General features: G+C 40.4%; 1 protein-coding gene across 1 annotated transcript in view; it reads right to left on the bottom strand.

Moving 5' to 3' along the window:
* Nop17l (PIH1 domain-containing protein Nop17-like) overlaps positions 1 to 21521 on the bottom strand; it is a 158967-nt gene that overhangs the window by 100811 nt on the left and 36635 nt on the right. The window contains exon 2 of the mRNA XM_090387880.1: positions 3795 to 3893. Coding sequence (XP_090244006.1) covers positions 3795 to 3893 — 99 coding nt within the window. The remainder of the gene's footprint in view (positions 1 to 3794; positions 3894 to 21521) is intronic.

Genomic DNA, 21521 nt, shown 5'->3' with positions numbered 1-21521 from the left:
TTCCTCTACATTCAATACACCTCTCCATCCTCCGAAACCAATCTTTAAACCAGTTCTGCCAAGTTTCACTAGGGAGTAAAGCACACTCGTTGTCCCAAGCCCGTAGAAGGTCCTCATCACTGGAAAACCGCCTCCCTTTTAGCTTCATTTTCACATGCGGGAACAGTGCAAAGTCGCAGGGAGCAAGGTCTGGCCTGTAGGGAGGGTGCTCGAGAAGTTTTAGTCCTGTCGTGGTCAAATATTCAGTGCAGGCTTTGGCGCGGTTAGCTGGAGCATTATCGTTATGGAGGTACCAGGTGTCCATTCTTGACTTTGGCCGCAGGTTCTTCATAGATCCAATGACTTTAGGCAGGCATTGTTCAGTATACCACTTAGCTGTGACTGTCTTCTGCGTGTCCAAAACGACACGTTCCACAATTCCACTCGATTTGAAAAATACAGCTATCATTTTCTTCTTTACAGATCAGGATTTTCTGACAATTACGGGTGTGTCATCATCATCAAAGACCCAAACTTTGTTTTGAGCCTTGGTCAGCAGATCGTAATAGTACAGTCAAGTCTCGTCACCTGTCACGATGTTGTTCACATACCGAGATTGTCCCTTATCAAACTTTTTTAACATCTCCCGGCACCAAGTCACCCGTCTTGTCATCTGCTCTTCAGTCAGTTGATGCGGCACCCAGAGAGAACAAAGTTTCTTCACGTGCAAATGATCTTGCAGAATCGAACGAATTGCTGGTGCATTTAGGCCCAAAGTATCCTCTATCTGTTGGTAGGTCACTCGCCTGTTTTCGTCAAGCATTTTCCTCACAGCAGTAACGTTTTTCCTCCGTAACTGATGTTCGTGGCCTTCCCGGCCTCTCAGAATCCTCCAGAGTGAAATTTCCCCTTTGGAATTCTCTATACCACCTGAATATCGTTGTACGATGTGGACAATCATCATCTAGTGCAAGAGTCATTTCTTCTAAGAACTGGTCTGTGGTTAAACCACGCACGAAATTATACCGCAAAACTGTCCTTATCTCATTTCGTGACCACGATGCCATCGCAAGCACTTTACACTCTCACTACTAATGAATAACTGAGCCCATCGACTTGGCGCGGTGGCTACTATGCACGTATGAACATGTCTCAACATGCAGCAACAAGCAGCTTCCTGTGATTCATTGTTGCGTCATATTGCAAAACTTTCCTAGTACCCTTTGTATTGTTTCTAGTACTTGTAGCATACTTAGCAGCAATAAAGAAGTTTATTATTTAAACATTCAGCACATATGACATTATCAATGTAAAATGTTACATAAATTTTTATATTTCTTTTTATGCACTATGTTATCCTTATGCTTATTTCTTTGCAAATTTCTGATTATTATGTTTTCCACTGCTTTAAATTGAAAAATCATACCTACATGCAGTATACAATGCAAATGTGTTATATTTTTCAGATTTTACGTCATATTTCTTTGGTATCTTACTGAAAGATGTTGTTAGCTTTATGCCACACAAGTATAATGAAATAGTTACACGTTACATAGAATAAGACTATTATCCCACATTTCTATCTGAATGTAGACATGCATGCCCATCTGATGGCCAGTTCATTAGCAAAAATTCAGAGAATTTTTAGAAAACTGCAATTTTAGCATTAACATTAGTAGAGGCATTTGATGCAAGAAAGCAAGCTTATGCAGCATCAGCCAAAAAAAATAAATAAAAAATAACCACTTCCACTTTACCCCTCTATTTGTTCGAAATACCTGTCCAGCTGAGCCTTAAACTTATTTAGGCTATCAACTTCCACGACAAGGGATGGAAGTCTGGAAGAACATATTTTACTATTTTTGACAAAAAAAAACAAAAAAGATAAATAAAAACTATGTTTTTGCAAAAATGACAAACTCTGTAACCAACTGTATTACAGCAGTGAGACAGAAATGGAATCAAATCGATTAAAAAGACAGATTTTCCATCATAAATTGAGAGATTTATCAGCTATGCATAACCTAAATGCTTGTCTCAAGCATTTAGGTTATGCTTGTTATTAAATTTAGGTTATTAAATCATGAAGACATGCTTTTGGGCAGTATGCAGAATATCAGGTTTTGTATTTATAAAGATACTGCAGAATATCTTTTATTTCTGCAGTATATTTACAGTGGTTAACAATCTGATAAATAAACTGATGGCTGATGCCCCATGGCTACAAAATTTTAAAATATTTCTTGGTGCCACAACAACTTTATGAGTGCAATAATAAATAAGTTCTTTGTTACCCCAGTGTGCAAACTTAAATAGCTGTTTGTTGTAGTCCCAATAAAAAATTAAACCATGCTACTTCCAGATCATAACTTGTTTATATTCAAATATTTAGTGACCATTCTCTCTAAGCAAGAGAGGGAGGAGATTCCATTCCATTTTTGTTTTTTCATTAATTTTTAGCTAAAAACCTCTTTACCCCATTCTATTAAATTTGATTGTTTGTTTCTTTCTTTCTCTTCAACACTCGCTGAATTTTACGAATAACTCAAAACTTTCTTAATCTTCTTCTGTAACAGTAAAATCATTTTTCTTGGTAACATTAACATGTTCAAAAATATAACTGATTTTGTAATACTAACTGGCATCAGCCTTATCAATGATCTAACACAGTGTTTTCCAAACTGTATTAACTAGGGATTGGTTTATACAGCTGAGATCTGTTTATATAGTTGGGAGTCCAGTTCTTTCAAATTTTTTTTTTGTGGCCCCAAAATATATGTATCTACACACAAAAAAAAAAAAAAAAAAAAAAATTTCACTCTTCATTTATTCTTATAACACTACATAGCAACTTTAAATCGAGAGCAAAAAGGTGAAATTTTACCCTTAAATCTGGTTCACCATTCGTTAAATCTATTTCCAATCTGTTTCCTATCCATTTCAATCTAATGATCATTTAGGCAGGCAGGAAACACATGATGAATAAGTTATCTCCTACAATGCCAGTTCATATAATGATCCTAAACCACATTTGGAAATGGGATTGTCGAACGGTGTGAGGATTTTCCACTGACCATGTATGAATATTGTGCACACTGAATATTCCATCTCATGTAAATGTTGCCTCATTGGTCCACAGGATATTGACAAGAAAGTCAAGGCCGTTGTTGATATGGTTAAGTAACCATAGACAAAACTGCTCGTGCACAAATGAATCTCCTCCTTGCAATGCCTGAATTCTCTACATATGGTATGCATACAGTCCATGTTCACAGAGTGTGTACACCAAAAGGTTTGGGATGACCTGTTCTTGCAGTAACTCTGTGTGCTGGTAGAAGGATCTAATGTCAAAATATCCAGCACTCTTCCTCTGCTTGTGTAGAATATGATCTGGGCCAGCTTCAGTCGTGATGCACTTTTGAATTTTTTATGGTGGATGTTGACAAACAACACACTCCAATTAAGGTGTCACTTTGTTGGAAAATGACACTGGTATTCAGTGGCTATAGCTCTAGCATTTCCTTCACATGCACCATACACAAAATGAATGTCTGCATATTCTACTGATGTTAATGCTCTTCTACTTACCATACATGTAATGAAGTTACTGTACAACAGCAACAATCCATTGCATTCACTTCTATTAATCACAGAAAAAGAACAAAAATTCAATTAATCTAAGGGCAAAAAAATTTTAATGTGCTAGAAATGTAACATACTGCATACATTAACTAACTTATTTATTTTCTACATTGTTTTCTAAACAGTTTATAAAAAATCCATTCAGTAATAGATTACTTTTAAATTTAGATTACCTTGATGGTGAAGTTCACTGATTCTGAACTCACATCTCCTACAGTAATCTGCCCTCCATGCAACAAATCACTCTTCTGAAACATATTTTCAGTTTCATCCTAGGTTTAAAATAATTTTAAAACAATGGTTAAAAAATAAAACAAATCTCAAAATTTATATAACTATAAATGTGCACAATAAATATACACAAAATCAAGAATTTTGTGATGATGACAATGATGACATGATACTCTTAAGTTTTGAGATTCAGATTAGAGACACCACCCTCAAGTCTCGCATATATATTTCTACCTTTCTTACCAGCATTGCTAACAGTTTATGTATAAATCTGTTATGATAATAAAACAAAGCCATGCATCTGGATTCTAATATATACTGTTCTCTACCTTGTTTCAGCATGAAATAGTTCTACTGAGTTTAAAATGTAATGTCTCAATTTCTTGTCTACAATTCGGATTACACACACACATCATTAGCCCAAATTATGAGTGACCTCAGAAAAACAAGAACTGTAGAATTAAAAGTTTACCTGCAGCAATGCAACACTGAGACAATTTTGTTATGAAGGTGGAATGTGCTCTGTGTTATTGCAGAAAAGGATAAAACTCAAACTTACAAATGGGTTGTGTTCCAAAAGTTTGTTTGCAAGTCAGCTGTTTGGAACCCCAAATGAATTTAAAAAAAACAATATTAATAAATGGTGGTTAGTTTGCAAGACTAGTCAAAAAAAAAAAAAAAAAAAAAAAAAAAAGCTTATTTAAACCATAATACAGCTACACTGCTATACGTTTGAAATTAAAAAAAATTGCACAATACTGTTCGTCCTGTTGCAATAATTATTAATTAAAACTTAAAACTGAATAAAAAAAATGATGAAATTCTGATACATGAATCAGTAAGAGATAGTGAGACACACAAGACAATACTCCAAACACCAAGGTGACAATTAATTCATGGCATGAGGATAAGATAGAATTATCCGTTGCTATTCAAGAGCAAGATTAGCAACTAGATGATAACTATCAATACAGAATTCTGAATCACTCAGCTGATATGATCTGATATACTCAGCTCTATTCCCCGGTTATAAACTTTAAAAAACCAAATGACTCCCCCCCCACCCCTCTCAAGTAGAATTGATGGTCAAAAAGTAAACAATTGAAAAAAAGTAATTTTGTTCAAAGATTATTATATTGTTGCTATTATTTAGGAGCATTAGTAACTAAGGCCATATTGCTCGGGGGATATGCGGTGGTCATACCTCGACCTTTCCGCATCCTCTGTATTTGGTGGTCACGGGCTCGAACCCCGGTCTAATCAAGAAGCGTGTGCTAAACACTGCTGCTCCTGTCCACCTGGCTACGGAGGCACCACCGTTCAAAGATTCATCATCAGCCATTTTCAATCCACTGCAGGATGAAGGCCTATCCAGCAACTTTCCAGTTCCTTCTGTTTTGAGTGGCCATCCATTTACTACCCACAAACTCATGAATTTTTCATCTATCCATCTTCACCTTTGTCTTCCAGGTTTTCTTCTAGCTCCTCATGGCTACCATTCTGTTATTTTCTTAGTCCATCTGTTATCATGTCTTTGAGCTATGTGTCCTGCCCAAGACCATTTTAGTCCTTTAGTTTTGATAAGAATGTCCTTTACTTGAGTTTGCTGCCTAATCCTTCTTATCTAACAGTCTGATTCCAATATAATTTGTTCCATTCTTCGCTGTGTAGTTCTCAACTTCTCTTCCATTCTTTTGGTGAGTGCCCAAGTTTCACTTCCATAAGTCATGGTGGGGAGTATACATTGATTCATTATTTTACATTTCAGACAAACTGGGATATTGCTCTTCAGTATATTTCCTGAATGCAATCCATTCAAAATTTATTCTTCTCTTGACTTCCAGCCATTTATCATTATTACAGCTAATAATGTGTCCCAGATAAGCATATGACTCCACCTTTTCAATTACTGCTCCTTCAATCATTATTTCCCTTTCTGTGGCATACTTGTTCATCATTACTTTTGTTTTAGCCATATTCATCTTTAGTCCAAAATCCTTACTAACTGTGCATAACTGATTAAGATTTTCCTCTAATTCTTTGGGATCGTGGCTTATGACCACAATGTCATCTGAAAATCTCATCTGTAAATGGTTTAGGTACTCTCCGTTCACACTGACTCCTTTCTGCGACCAGTCTAATCTTCTGAAAGCTTCCTCAAGGGCAGCAGTAAACAGCTTCGGAGATATTGTGTCTCCTTGTCGAACTCCTTTCTCGATTTTAAATTTCCTACCATCTTTGTCCAGTCTAATAAAGGAGGTAGCATTCTCATATATTTTCTTCAAAATCATAATATGTGGGGTATCTATGCCTTATCTTTCCAGTGCCCAAAACATTGCCTTATACTGTATGGAGTCAAATGCCTTTTCATAATCCACAAATGCCAGGCATAATGGTGTTTTATATTCATTTGCTTTCTCCATTAGCTGTGATATTACGTGAAGGTGATCCATAGTTGAGAATCCTGTCCTAAAGCCAGTTTGCTCTTTCGGTTGATTCTCATCTATAACTTCCAATTTCTGATTTACCTCCTTTCTTATGCAGCAAAACTATGATTGCATTATTCCACTGCTTAGGATAACAAGCTAATTGGTCTATAACTTCCAATTTCTGGTTCATCTCCTTTCTTATGCAGCAAAACTATGATTGCATTATTCCACTGCTTAGGCGTCACACCTTTTCTAATGCACTTTGTGAAGAGCCTTGCCAGTTTTGTGTTATGTCTCTTCCTCCCAATTTTAACAACTCTACATTAACTTAATCTTTCCCAGGGCTTTCTGATTCTTCATTTTCTTCATTGCATGTTCTACCTCATCAGGAAGAATATCGGGTATGTCGTATGTGTTGCTAATTTGCAATCCATCTTCCCCACTGCAATCCATCATTCCCTTGCTCCTTGTATAATTCTCTATATAGTCTTCTGCTATTTGAATTATGCCTTCTCTGCTGTTTATAAGTACATTATTGCTATTCTTCAGTTTCATTTGTCTTTCTGTATTACTACTTATGGCTGCTGATTTAAATCCTTTGTTTTCCCTTAATGCTTGTTCTACTTTTCTTGTGTTAAATTTTCTTATGTCCTCTCTGAGTCTCTTTCTAATGGCTCTGCATAACTCAGTATACTCAATTTTCTCCTTGTCAGTGTTTATCTTGCTCTTCATTTTTCACCTTAGGTTCATCACAAGTGTTTCTTGACTAATTTTTTCTTCTTTGGATTTCTTTTTCCCTATAGGTTTCTTGGGCTTTATCACTTTCAGAAAGTTGTAATATTCCTCGTCGATATCTTGGTCCTCAGCAGTCTGCAGAAGCTCAAACTTGTTCTTGTTCAAAGATTACTACACTGTATTGTGACATGATCTCTTTTACATTCCAAATTTTGTAGTGTATAACAGTGTTGTGCAACCTCTTCCTACCCTTATAAATACTGAATAATTCGGCATTTGCTATATTAAAAACCTGCATAAAGACTCATACAAATAACTGACTATTCCCTGCAGCAGATATTTCTCTATATACATTACCATTAAGTTCAGTCTCACATGGGAAGATTATTCTTAGTTTCTTTATGGTATTAGATGTCAGAAAATTACATTATGAGTTTTGCTCCCTTCATAATCCAAGGATATACCAGAAAATACAGATAACAGAAAAAGGCAAGACAATGATAACACCTGAAAATCTAGTGATCAGCAACAACTCGTCTACCAAGATTTAGAACAGAGAGAAAAAAGGGTTTACCTCTATGAGTTACTCCAAATTTTTCAGCCCACAATACTCAAATCGCCCCCGTGAACACAAACTTATACAGACATGATATACAATAGTGCAATACGACCTTAGTCGTATTGCACTATTGATGCACCTAAAACCTTACATCAAACAACAAAAAGCATTAAAGGTGGCTGACCTTTTTATGCAGTGTGACATATTACATTGGAAATGAGTCATATCACTAGTCGCAAATCCAGAAGTTACTAGAATCAATACCCTCCACTCCACCTTCCTACTGATCTATGCCTGATACTTCCAAATGTTTTTGCTAATTACAGAGGCATTTTATGTTAAGAGGTTGTAATAGGGAAAAAAAAAAAAAAAAAACACTTTTTTCCATTTATAAAATAAATTAAACACATCCTTACAAAACTGACATTAGCATAGGCATTTGATGCAAGAAAGCAAGCTTATGCAGCATCAGCCTAAAAAAAAAAAAAAAAAAAAACCCACTTCCACTTCACCCCTCTGTTCGTTCAAAATACCTGTCCAGCTGAGCCTTAAACTTATGGGATGGAAGTCTGTTCCACCAACCAACCACCCGCTGGCTAAAGGCAAATTTCCGCACGTCTATCCTACATCTGTCTTTCCTCAATCTGAATTTATGCCCTCTCAGGTGATTTTTCTGAGCTAGAGGAAGAATCCCATCCGCATTGAGCATGCTTAAACCATTCAAGGCTTTATACACCTCTATCAGATCACCTCGCTGGTGCCTAGTCTCCAGACACTGTAATTTGCAAAACTTAAGCCTTTCTTCGTAAGAGCACCCCTTTGTTCCATTCACTAATCTTGTTGCCCTTCTCTGTACTCGTTCCAGCAGCTCTACATCCTTCTTGAAATGAGGCCTCCAGACCTGTATACAGTACTCTAGGTGTGGCCTGACCATCGCCTTATACAATGGAATAATCACCTCCTTATCCCTGCTGGAAAAATTCCTGTATATCATTGACAATACTCCATGAGCTACTCTTGCAGCCCGTCTGCACTGCTCAGAGAACTTCATATCTGCCTACACAACCACCCCCAAGTCCCTTTCATTCTCTACCACTGTCAGTGTAGTACCACAGAGTTGATACGTTGCTCTGGGGTTGCTGTTTCCCATGTGTAGTACTTTACATTTATCAATGTTAAACTTCATTTGCCACCTCTCAGCCCATCTGCTCAACCTTTCCAGATCCTGTTGCAGCAGCATAGTGTCAGTAGTGTCCTTGACAACCCTGCCAACCTTTGTATCGTCTGCAAACTTGGACATTAAGCCCGATATACCATCATCAATATCATTTATAAATACAGAAAACAATAATGGACCCAACACTGAGCCCTGAGGGACTCCACTAATAACATCAGTCCATGATGAGCAGTGTCCATTGATTACCACTCTCTGTCTTCTCCCCCTCAACCACCGCTTTATCCATAGCAGCAATTTGCCTCCAATGTCACACTGCTCCAATTTGTGTAGCAGTCTTCCATGTGCAACAGTATCAAAAGCCTTTCTAAGATCCAAGTATATAATATCAAAGTTATTCCCTGCATCCAGTTCTTTTGTGACTGCATCATAGTATCCAATCAAGTTGGTCAGGCAAGACTTCCCCTTAACAAAACCATGCTGTGTCTGAGCTATAACTGAAGTCTTGTCTAAATGATCCTGCAGTGCTTCTTTAACCAGTGCCTCCATTAATTTTCCTGGAACAGAAGTTAAACTCTATAATTACTTGTGTCAGCCTTTGATCCTAATTTGTGAATTGGGGTCACATTTGCACATATCCAGTCTATGGGTACCTCCCTTGAGTTCAAGGAAGCTCTCATAATTATGGCTAAGGGTTTGCTTACTTCCTTTGCTGCCTCCTTTAATATAACTGGATAGATCCCATCCACCCCGGGTGCCTTTCTTGTGTTTATCTTCAACAGTAACTCCTCCACTTTACTCCCAGTTATTTCAAGATTCTGTAGCTTACTGCTAGAGTTGAATACACCTCTGGCATTCCCCTCGCTGAATAACTCCTCATGTGTGAATGTCGATGCAAAATATTCATTTAGTTTGTTAGCTACCTGAGCAGGATCATCAACACTTGACCCCTCAATATCAAGTGGACCAATCTGATTCATCCCCTTCCTTCTAGAGTTTACATAAGTAAAGAACTCTTTGCTGTTTTTCTTTGCATCCCTTGCCAAGGATTTCTCGTAATCTGCCTTCGCCTGCCTAACCTCCTTTGTAACTTGGTTGCATATCAACTTGTATCTATCATAGGCTTCTGTGTCATGTGTTAATTTGTATGTATCCCATGCATTTTTCTTCTCTGCCATATGCCTCATTAGTTCATCTGATATCCATTTTGGCCTAAACCTTGAACAATATTTCTTAGTTGGTATGTAAAGCCTAGTAGCTTCCAAGATAAGTTCTTTGAATGCTTCCCATTTTGAATTTGCTGTTGGTAACATCATCAGTTGGTCCCACTGTATAGAATTTAAATACTGTCTCAGTCCATCGTAGTCGCCTTTACGGAAGCAATAACCCTTCCCTTTACCCCTAATGGTAGTTACCTCTTTGAGTAAATCCCACTTCAGCACACTGTGATCACTGCCACCTAGTGGTTCATTTATCTGCAGATTCTTAATGCATGAAGAATCACTGCTGATAATCAAATCAAGAGTATTACTCCCTCTAGTTGCCTCCCGAACATGCTGATGTAGAAAACAATCATCCAATAAATCCACAAAAGTCCTGCTAGTGTGTGAGTAACCAGCCCCCAAATTCCAGTCAATATCTGGGAAATTAAAATCTCCCATTATAAGACTCTGATTTACTGGCCCACTCTTTTTCCCTGTACAGTTCCTTATTATACTCATCAGAGTCATTAGACCTATAGCACACTCCTACTCTCAATTTTGATCTCCCAATGTTTATGTCACACCAAACTGACTCCACACTGCACTGTCCAGCGATGTCGACTGGCTTCACTTCCTTGGTTTTTATGTGTTTCTTAACTAATAGCATAACCCCTCCTCCCTTCCTATCCTGTCTATCCTTTCTGTAGACGTTGTACTCCCCAAATTGCAGTTCTGCATCCCTTATATCTGTGTGACACCACGTCTCTGATATCCCAACTATATCTGCCTTCGATGTTTTGAGCAATACCTCAAATTCATCAAATTTATTTGCTAAACTCCTAGCATTGGTGTACACGCAATTATACCTGCACCTGTTTCTATTCTTAGCTACCCTAACACAACCCATGTGTTTACTTGTACCGCAATGGCTCCCAGCAGTCTCTGAAATACCATGCATCTTGTTTTTCAGGCTTCTGCTCATTCTAATAGAAGCAGTGCAAGAATCTCTTTCACCTCTGCCAGTGGCTACTGTCAATCTATTGGTCTTTGTCTCCCCCCAAGCTAGCAGTTTTCCGACCCACCTAACACTGCCTCGATAGCATCAGCAAATATTCTTGCACCCTTTCTATTTAAGTGTATCCCATCCCTGTAGAAGCAATCTCTCCTGTTAACAAGTACAGTCCAGGCTGAAAAAAATTCTACCCCTTGAGCCTTGCACAATCTTTCCAGGGCCGAATTGATCGACAAGGCTCTCATCATATACTCCCTCCTATCGTGTCTGGGCAGAATTGCAGACACTTTCAAATTCAACCCTAATTACATCATGAAGAGCTCATTAGTGCTTCTAAAAAAGGTAAATTGCAGCCATTATCAACCCACTGCAGGATAGAAGCCTCCTCAACAATTCACGTTGAGGGAAATGGACCATAATCTGCCACATTGGTCTAGTGCGGGTTGGCAGATCGACCATATTTAGCAGTCAGGGGCTTTAATCCCGGTCTACTCAAGGAGCGTGTTACTGCACTCCCGCTCCTGACCACTCAGCTACGGAGGCCTTGTACTAGTGCCCCTACTTACCTGCAATTTATTAATAGTAAAAATCAGTAAATACAAGAGCAAATAAATACAGTTCCTGTGACACTGAAACCCATAAGTTCTAAGAATAAAACTAATTTAAGTTGTATGTCAGTGCTTTACAAACTTTTTTTGACAGTGTATGGTGTTATGATCCTGTCTTTTAAAATACTTTGCTTTTAAAATACTTTGTATTTCTTTGTAGAATAGATTCAAATAAACCTTGAACTGTCTTAAGAGGAATACTGGATTATTCTTCATGGAGGAATGTTTCATGCTCCTTGAGTGAAGGTGGAGGAATCTTCTAATTCTCCTCTTCAAATGTGTCCACAGTGGCTCACTAATGTTTAATTGTGAGCCACTGTGGACACATTGATTGCACAGACCATGGAGATGCTCTTATCCTCAGTTTTATGCTCCTCAAACCCAGATTGGGAAAATCTCTGTATTGGAGGATTATCATCTTGAAACACTGTTTGTGGGAAACAATGTTTGGACCATGGGACGAATCTGATCACTCGTTATGCCAAGGTAATCAGTGGCAATAATTCGCCCATTCAGGGTGATGTCAAGACCTAAAGCATACAAAAATACTTCTGCCCAAACCATCGCTGATCCTTCTCCTACATGTTTGATGGTTGGCAAAAGTCAGTCAGGAAGACACACTTCCTTTTGGCTCCCTGATATCAAAAAAAAGTGTGAATGACGACATTTCCAATCAACAAGTGCCTAGTTTTTGTGCTTCTCATATCACTGCATCCTCTTTCTAGCATTTCTATTAGTAATGAGTAGCTTGGCAATAGTGGCTCTACCATAAATTCCCACTTTATGAAGTTCCTGCTGAACTGTTTTGCTAGAAACTGGATTGTTGAGATTTTTGAGTTATGTTCTGCAGTTATTGTTGAGGCAGTAATTTTTTGTTTTTGGGCTAAACTTCTTTTCAGTGTTCGGTGGTCTATTTCAGTCGGCTTTGATTTTCTTCCGCGATTTGTTCTATCAGATTTCATTTTCCATATTAAACAAATCAGCAGTTTTAGCAATTCCTGAAGCTCTGCTAAACATGCACCAACAATTTGACCTCTTTGGAAGTCAGTCATTTTTTTAATATACCTTTTTTATATCATCTCTAAATAAACAACTTTTCTAGTCCTTCCTTTATTGTACTGACTGGAAAAAACAAAAAAATCAGTAGTAGTTTTTGTAAATTCAGCATTTACAAAAACTACTACTTTCATATCAGGTGTTTCCATTATTTTGTCTGCCCCCTGTATACACTAAAAATAATTCAACATCCCACCCTTCTTGCTTCTTATTTTCAGACTAATGGTAAAAGCAGTGGTGTACAACTTCCTTTGTTTCAAGCTAAAAACAGGTAGAAAGGTAAGAGGGAAGGAAGATGTGCATTACAGGCACACGAATCAAACTATTTGAATAGATCAGTTATTAGCTTTCAAAGAGAAAGAATATGTCCAGAACTAACCAAACTGGGTGAACGAGAACGAGAGTAGCCTGTTCAGACGTACATTTTTGCCGTTCCTGGAACAGAGAAGTTTTTTCTGATTTATTTTCTGTTTTATTAGCTTAAATTGGCATATTAACTTATTTTCTAGAGTAGCTTTATATTCCTATTTACGATACTTAGATTACAGTAACTTAGAGATTTTGTAGGTATTACTTAGTATCGGAAAGGGTATCAAATCCACATGTTTACCGTTTGTAAATAGCCGCCACTGTTACGCGATACATAATATCTCGAAATAGATAGCATAAGCTTAATATAGTACATAATATTGTCAATTAGTCAGATAATTAATCTTGTTGAACTTCACTGTCAATTAAATTGTACCTTTAACTACCTTTAACTTGGGTTATGTAACAAATAATTAGTAAAAAATAAATAATTAATACTTAACTTGATACTGAAGTTATATAAAGGGATTTCGTAGATAACACTCGATACTGAAACATAAATATAGCGTTATAACTGTATTGGTATATAAGTTTAGGGTTTTAATTTTGTACTGACATTGAAATTTTATTGAAATTAAATCGAAATCATGACTCTGACCAGACTCTGGCTCAGGGGAGAACTGACGAGGGGCAGTTGCCCTCTGAATCAGAGCCTATTAAAATGCACTACTTGCTTGATGTTTGTGGAGCAGTCAGGTACGGGACATGACACTGCCATGGGGGATGTCTTTGTGTGTGTGTGCGATGCAAGGAGTGTAAAGAAATCAGGTGACAATTCAGCATTGTTATGGCCTATATGAGAGCTTGAAGGACAGGGTGGATGCCCTCTAAGGATTAAAAGTGAGGGCCCATCACGCTCTCAGCTGCCCACACCAATGTCAGAGCTTGCACTTGGTCATCACACAACACAGCCGCAGTCCCCAAGGCAGAATGCGCTGGTCCCAACCGAACTAGTAGTTGTTGGTGACTATTGTCAGGGAAACGGGAAACTTGCTTTGTAAAAAGGATAGGTGAAACAGGACCAGGGTATGTCTGCCAGGGGCAAAGGTTGATGACGTTGTAGAGCGGATATCATCTTTTAAGGGCACAAAAGGTGATATAGTTTTACATGTTGGCACTAATGATATCAAGAGTAGGAGACCGCCGGAATTACTTAACAAGTACAGGTCACTGTTGAAAAAAAGCCGTGAATTAGGGTTGAATTTGAAAGTGTCTGCAATTCTGCCCAGACACGATAGGAAGGAGTATATGATGAGAGCACTTGGTCATCGATTGGAGGAGTTAGAGGGACTGTCGATCAATTCGGCCCTGAAAAGATTGTGCAAGGCTCAAGGGGTAGAATTTTTTTCAGCCTGGTCTGTACTTGTTAACAGGAGAGACTGCTTCTACAGGGATGGGATACACTTAAATAGAAAGGGTGCAAGAATGTTTGCTGATGCTATCAAGACAGTGTTAGGTGGGTCGGAAAACTGCTAGATTGGAGGGATACAAGGACTAATAGATTAACAGTAGCCACTGGCAGAGGTGAAAGTGATTCTTGCACTGCTTCTATTGGAATGAGCCGCAGCCTGGAAAATAAGATGCAGGATATTTCAGAGACTGCTGGGAATCATTGGGGTACAAGTAAACACATGGATTGTGTTAGGGTGGCTAAGAAAAAGAACAGATGCATGTATACTTGCGTGTACACCAATGCTAGGAGTTTAGTAAATAAATTTGATGAATTTGAGGTATTGCTCAAAACATCAAAGGCAGATATTGTGGGGATTTCAGAGACGTGCTGTCGCACAGATATAAGGAATGCAGAACTGGAATTTGGGGAGTACAATGTCTACAGAGGGGATAGACAGGATAGGAAGGGAGGAGGGGTTATGCTATTAGTTAAGAAATACATAAAATCCAAGGAAGTAAAGCCAGTCGACATTGTTGGACAGAGCAGTGTCGAGTCAGTTTGGTGTGACATAAGCATTGGGAGATCAAAATTGAGAGTAGGAGTGTGCTATAGGTCTAATGACTCTGATGGGTATAATAAGAAACTGTACGGGGAAATAAAGTGGCCAGTAAATCACAGAGTGTCGTATAATGGGGGATTTTAATTTCCCATATATTGACTGGAATTTGGGGGCTGGTCACTCACACACTAGCAAGGCTTTTGTGGATTTATTGGATGATTGTTTTCTACATCAGCATGTTCGGGAGGCAACTAGAGGAGTAATACTCTTGATTTGATTATCAGTAGTGATTCTTCATGCATTAAGAATCTTCAGGTAAATGAAATACTAGGAGGCAGTGATGACAGTGTGCTGAAGTGGAATTTACTCAAAGAGGTAACTACCATTAGGCGTAAAGGGAAGGGTTATTGCTTCCATGATAAAAGAGGCCTACGTGCTCCGGATTCATAATGCGAAAAAATTTTTATTTTGTTGCACAGAGCATTAACCTACAATACATAAATAAACTTTCGGCTGGATGGCAGCCTTCATCGGATTAAAATACTTGAATGGCAGTTGGAAGAGAGATGCACTGCCAGGATGGTGCATGAGGCGCGTGGTTAATTGTTTGTTGATGTTTGTGGCTGTGACGTATGGTGGTGACGTGGCCAGCGTTTGTCTATGGATAGAATTACTGACTCTGTGATGGGATTAATTTTACAACCACTGTTCCTGTTCATAGAGGTATCCGAGCATTTTATATTTAACGATTCCAACCAGGTACGCCTTAGGTAATGGTGGGACCTATCCACAACCACGACATCGCGGTGTGGGTCGATGTCGTGGTGGGTTGTCCAGACATGCTCGGCGATAGCTGAGTGTTCCACATCTGCCAAACGGATCGCCCTTTTATGTTCTGAGAGGCGTTTCTCGAGTCGCCGTCCAGTCTCTCCAAAGTAGTAGCTCGTGCAGTCACGGCCAGAGATGCGATAGACCAAACCGCTCTGTAGAAGGGTGGGGACAGGTGCTTTTATGTTGGAAATGAGAGAACGCAGTTTCTTGCCTGGGAGTTGGATGCACTTTATCCCATGTGATTTTAGGATTCTACCGATCTGTTGTGACAGGTTGGGGTAGTATGGGATGAATGCCCTCGTGGATAACTCGTCACTGTTGGCGTTGCTGTTGGTCGTCACGTTGTCGCGTGCTTGTGGATCACACCTGTCAAGGACGTCGATAGGGTAGCCACACCTCATAAGGTCTACTTTGACTCTGGTGACCTCTTTGCGTCTTTCATCTGCGGAGCCGGAGTGTGTCCAGGCGCGAGTTAGCAAGGTTCGGGCAGTGGAGAGGAGGTGGCCCCATGCGTTTGCTGACCTGAAGTTGGTAAATTGGCCAGCACACATAGGCTTACGATAAACTGTCGTCTTCAAGCATGTGTCTTCGCGCCAGACAAGTGTATCTATGTATGGTATAGAGTTGTTCGACTCCAGCTCAATCGTGAATTTTATGAAGAGCGATAGTGAGTTGAGGTGGGTTAGGAGTCGCTGACCTGAGTCTCTAGGGATGACTACGAACACATCGTCTACATAGCGACACCAAAAGGCGATGTGATCTGGTGCGTGTGTAAATGCACGTCCCTCTAACTCCTCCATCACGAGGTTTGCTGTGACCGAGCTGACAGGGGAACCCATGGCTGTGCCATGTATCTGCTGGTAGATTGAGTCATTAAACATGATTGCACCCCCTGTTAAGCACAGTCTGAGGGCGGCGGAAATGTCATCAGGTGTCAGTCTAGTTCTGTCGCTAAGGGTTCCATCATTGTCCAAGAGTTGTTTTGCACAAGAGATGGCAAGTTCCACTGGGATGGAGGTAAAGAGTGATATGACATCGAACGATGCCATGACTTGATCTTGCGAGATGGATATAGTGCGGATCCTTTCTATGAACTCAACACTGTTGGAGACAGTGTAGGTGGTCTTGCCAACTAGAGGAGAAAGAAGTCTCGAGACAAATTTAGACAGCTCGTAAGTCGGTGATCCACAGCAGGATACAATAGGTCTTAGTGGTGTGTCTTCTTTGTGCACCTTCGTCAGGCCGTAAAACCGTGGGATCTGACACCCGGAGGCACGGAGGTGATTACGGGTTGACTGTGTGATTTTCTCTTGTTTCAGCCAAGTGTTGATGAGGATATTCACCTCTGACTCCCATCGTTCCAAAGCCCTGTTGGGGTTGACGGTTAAGGGTTTGTAGACGGTAGTGTCTCGTAAGAGCAGTAAGGCTTTCGCCATGTAATCAGTGTGGTTCATTACAACCGTACGACGGCCTTTGTCCGCCAGTAGAATGACGATGGACGAATCCTGTTTCAGTGCCTTGAGGGTAGAAATCTGTATACGGCTGAGGTTTGAAGAGACGGGGCAAGCATGGTAGAACTGCTGCAGTCTTTAAGCGGATTGTGTTGGCTACATCTTCTGGGAGGCGTGATAAGCTTGCTTCCACACCCAAAGCGATGTCGGTGATCGGTGGGTGCATTGGAAGAACGGCAAATGTCATGCCAAGGGTCAATAAGTTTATTTGTTCTGCAGATAACTGCTTGCTGCTTAGGTTCAATACGAAATCCGTGCAATTTGTGAAAGGGGGGGCATTACGCTGGCGACGAAATTGATGGGATTCATTAATTAAAGTATTGAACTTACGTTTCTGTCGGGCACAATAACGATCTGATTCTCTGACGGCCTGGTAACAAAGTATTGATTACCTGGGTGTAAATAGGATCGGGAATCAGAGCCTTAAGGTCGGCTAGTAGGGCTGCTTTGCTCGCTGAAGTACGCTGTATGTCATGATGGAGGCAGCCGATCCATATGCGCAGAGTTCTGAAGCCGAAGTTCCGACAGGCACATCCCATACGCTCATTAGGAAACGGTTGTTTGTAGCGAAACCCTTTCGGTATAATCCTGTTAGCTTTGCATCTATGTGCAAACCTCAGGTGTTGTCTGCTACGGGCTATGAAGATAAAATCTTTCTGGAGTCTCACGACCATATCGTATGTTGGTTGGTTGGCCAAGAATAGTCCGTACATAATAAAAGAGGCCTACGTGCTCCGGATTCATAATGCGAAAATTTTTATTTTGTTGCACAGAGCATTAAACTACAATACATAAATAAGCTTTCGGCTGGATGGCAGTCTTCATCGGATTAAAATACTTGAATGGCAGTTGGAAGAGAGATGCACTGCCAGGATGGTGCATGAGGCGCGTGGTTAATTGTTTGTTGATGTTTGTGGCTGTGACGTATGGTGGTGACGTGGCCAGCGTTTGTCTATGGATAGAATTACTGACTCTGTGATGGGATTAATTTGACAACCACTGTTCCTGTTCATAGAGGTATCCGAGCATTTTATATTTAACGATTCCAACCAGGTACGCCTTAGGTAATGGTGGGACCTGTCCACAACCACGACATCGCGGTGTGGGTCGATGTCGTGGTGGGTTGTCCAGACATGCTCAGCGATAGCTGAGTGTTCCACATCTGCCAAACGGATCGCCCTTTTATGTTCTGAGAGGCGTTTCTCGAGTCGACGTCCAGTCTCTCCAAAGTAGCAGCTCGTGCAGTCACGGCCAGAGATGCGATAGACCAAACCGCTCTGTAGAAGGGTGGGGACAGGTGCTTTTATTTTGGAAATGAGAGAACGCAGTTTCTTGCTTGGGAGTTGGATGCACTTTATCCCATGTGATTTTAGGATTGTACCGATCTGTTGTGACAGGTTGGGTAGTATGGGATGAATGCCCTCGTGGATGACTCGTCACTGTTGGCGTTGCTGTTGTCGTCACGTTGTCGCGTGCTTGTAGATCACACCTGTCAAGGACGTCGATAGGGTAGCCACACCTCATAAGGTCTACTTTGACTCTGGTGACCTCTTTGCGTCTTTCATCTGCGGAGCTGGAGTGTGTCCAGGCGCGAGTTAGCAAGGTTCGGGCAAGGTACGGGGCCACCTCCTCTCCACTGCCCGAACCTTGCTAACTCGCGCCTGGACACACTCCACGATGGCATTCATCCCATACTACCCCAACCTGTCACAACAGATCGGTAGAATCCTAAAATCACATGGGATAAAGTGCATCCAACTCCCAGGCAAGAAACTGCGTTCTCTCATTTCCAACATAAAAGCACCTGTCCCCACCCTTCTACAGAGCGGTTTAGTCTATTGCATATCTTGCCGTGACTGCACGAGCTGCTACTTTGGAGAGACTGGACGTCTACTCGAGAAACGCCTCTCAGAACATAAAAGGGCGATCCGTTTGGCAGATGTACAACACTCAGCTATCGCCGAGCATGTCTGGACAACCCACCACGACATCGACCCACACCGCGATGTCGTGGTTGTGGATAGGTCCCACCATTACCTAAGGCGTACCTGGTTGGAATCGTTAAATATAAAATGCTCGGATACCTCTATGAACAGGAACAGTGGTTGTCAAATTAATCCCATCACAGAGTCAGTAATTCTATCCATAGACAAACGCTGGCCATGTCACCACCATACGTCACAGCCACAAACATCAACAAACAATTAACCACGCGCCTCACGCACCATCCTGGCAGTGCATCTCTCTTCCAACTGCCATTCAAGTATTTTAATCCGATGAAGGCTGCCATCCAGCCGAAAGCTTATTTATGTATTGTAGTTTAATGCTCTGTGCAACAAAATAAAAATTTTTTCGCGTTATTGCTTCCGTAAAGGCAACTACGATGGACTCAGACAGTATTTAAATTCTATACAGTGGGACCAACTGATGACGTTACCAACAACAAATTCAAAATGGGAAGCATTCAAAGAACTTATCTTGGAAGCTACTAAGCTTTACATACCAACTAAGAAATATTGTTCAAGGTTTAGGCCTAAATGGATGTCAGATGAACTAATGAGACATATGGCGGAGAAGAAAAATGCATGGGACACATACAAATTAACACGTGACACAGAAGCCTATGATAGATACAAATTGATCTGTAACCAAGTTACAAAGGAGGTTAGGCAGGCGAAGGCAGATTACGAGAAATCTTTGGCAAGGGATGCAAAGAAAAACAGCAAAGAGTTCTTTACTTATGTAAACTCTAGAAGGAAGAGGATGAATCAGATTGGTCCACTTGATATCGATGGGTCAACTGTTGATAATCCTGCTCAGGTAGCTAACAAACTGAATGAATATTTTGCATCGACATTCACACATGAGGAGTTATTCAGCGAGGGGAATGCCAGAGGTGTATTCAACAACAGTTATATTACAGGAGGCAGCAAAGGAAGTAAGCAAACCCTTAGCCATAATTATGAGAGCTTCCTTGGACTCAGGGAAAGTACCCATGGATTGGAGATGTGCAAATGTGACACCAATTCGCAAAGGAGGATCAAAGGGCGACACAAGTAATTATAGACCTGTTAGTTTAACTTCTGTTCCTGGAAAATTAATGGAGGCACTGGTTAAAGAAGCACTGCAGGATCATCTAGACAAGACTTCAGTTATAGCTCAGAGACAGCATGGTTTTGTTAAGGGGAAGGCTTGCCTGACCAATTTGATTGGATACTATGATGCCTCCACAAAAGAACTGGATGCAGGGAATAACTTTGATATTATATACTTGGATCTTAGAAAGGCTTTTGATACTGTTGCACATGGAAGACTGCTGCACAAATTGGAGCAGTGTGGCATTGGAGGCAAATTGCTGCTATGGATAAAGGGGTGGTTGAGGGGGAGAAGACAGACAGTGGTAATCAATGGACACTGCTCATCATGGACTAATGTTATTAGTGGAGTCCCTCAGGGTTCAGTATTGGGTCCATTATTGTTTTATGTATTTATAAATGATATTGATGATGGTATATCAAGCTTAATGTTCAAGTTTGCAGATGATACGAAGGTTGGCAGGGTTGTCAAGGAAACTACTGACACTATGCTGCTGCAACAGGATCTGGAAAGGTTGAGCAGATGGGCTGAGAGGTGGCAAATGAAATTTAACATCGACAAATGTAAAGTACTGCATATGGGAAACAGCAACCCCAGAGCAACGTATCAACTCTGTGGTACTACACTGACAGTGGTAGAGAATGAAAGGGACCTGGGGGTGGTTGTGCAGGCAGATATGAAGTTTTCTGACAGTGCAGATGGGCTGCAAGAGTAGCTCATGGTGTATTGTCGATGATATATAGGAATTTTTCTAGCAGGGATAAGGAGGTGATTATTCCCTTGTATAAGGCAATGGTCAGGCCACACCTAGAGTACTGTATACAGGTCTGGAGGCCTCATTTCAAGAGGGATGAGGAGATGCTGGAATGCGTACAGAGAAGGGCAATAAGATTAGTGAATGGAACAAAGATGTGCTCTTACGAAGAAAGGCTTAAATTTTGCAAATTACAGTGTCTGGGGACTAGGCACCAGTGAGGTGATCTGATAGAGGTGTATAAAGCCTTGAATGGTTTGAGCATGCTGAATGCTGATGGGATTCTTCCTCTTGCTCAGAATAATCACCCGAGAGGGCATAAATTCAAATTGAGAAAAGACAGATGTAGGATAGACGTGAGGAAATTTGCCTTTAGCCAGC

Source organism: Mastigoproctus giganteus, chromosome 13, assembly GCF_048544385.1.
Source record: "Mastigoproctus giganteus isolate SK-2022 chromosome 13, ASM4854438v1, whole genome shotgun sequence".
In the NCBI taxonomy this organism is placed as follows: Eukaryota; Metazoa; Arthropoda; class Arachnida; order Uropygi; family Thelyphonidae; genus Mastigoproctus; species Mastigoproctus giganteus.
This window is presented reverse-complemented; position numbering and strand designations above follow the sequence as displayed.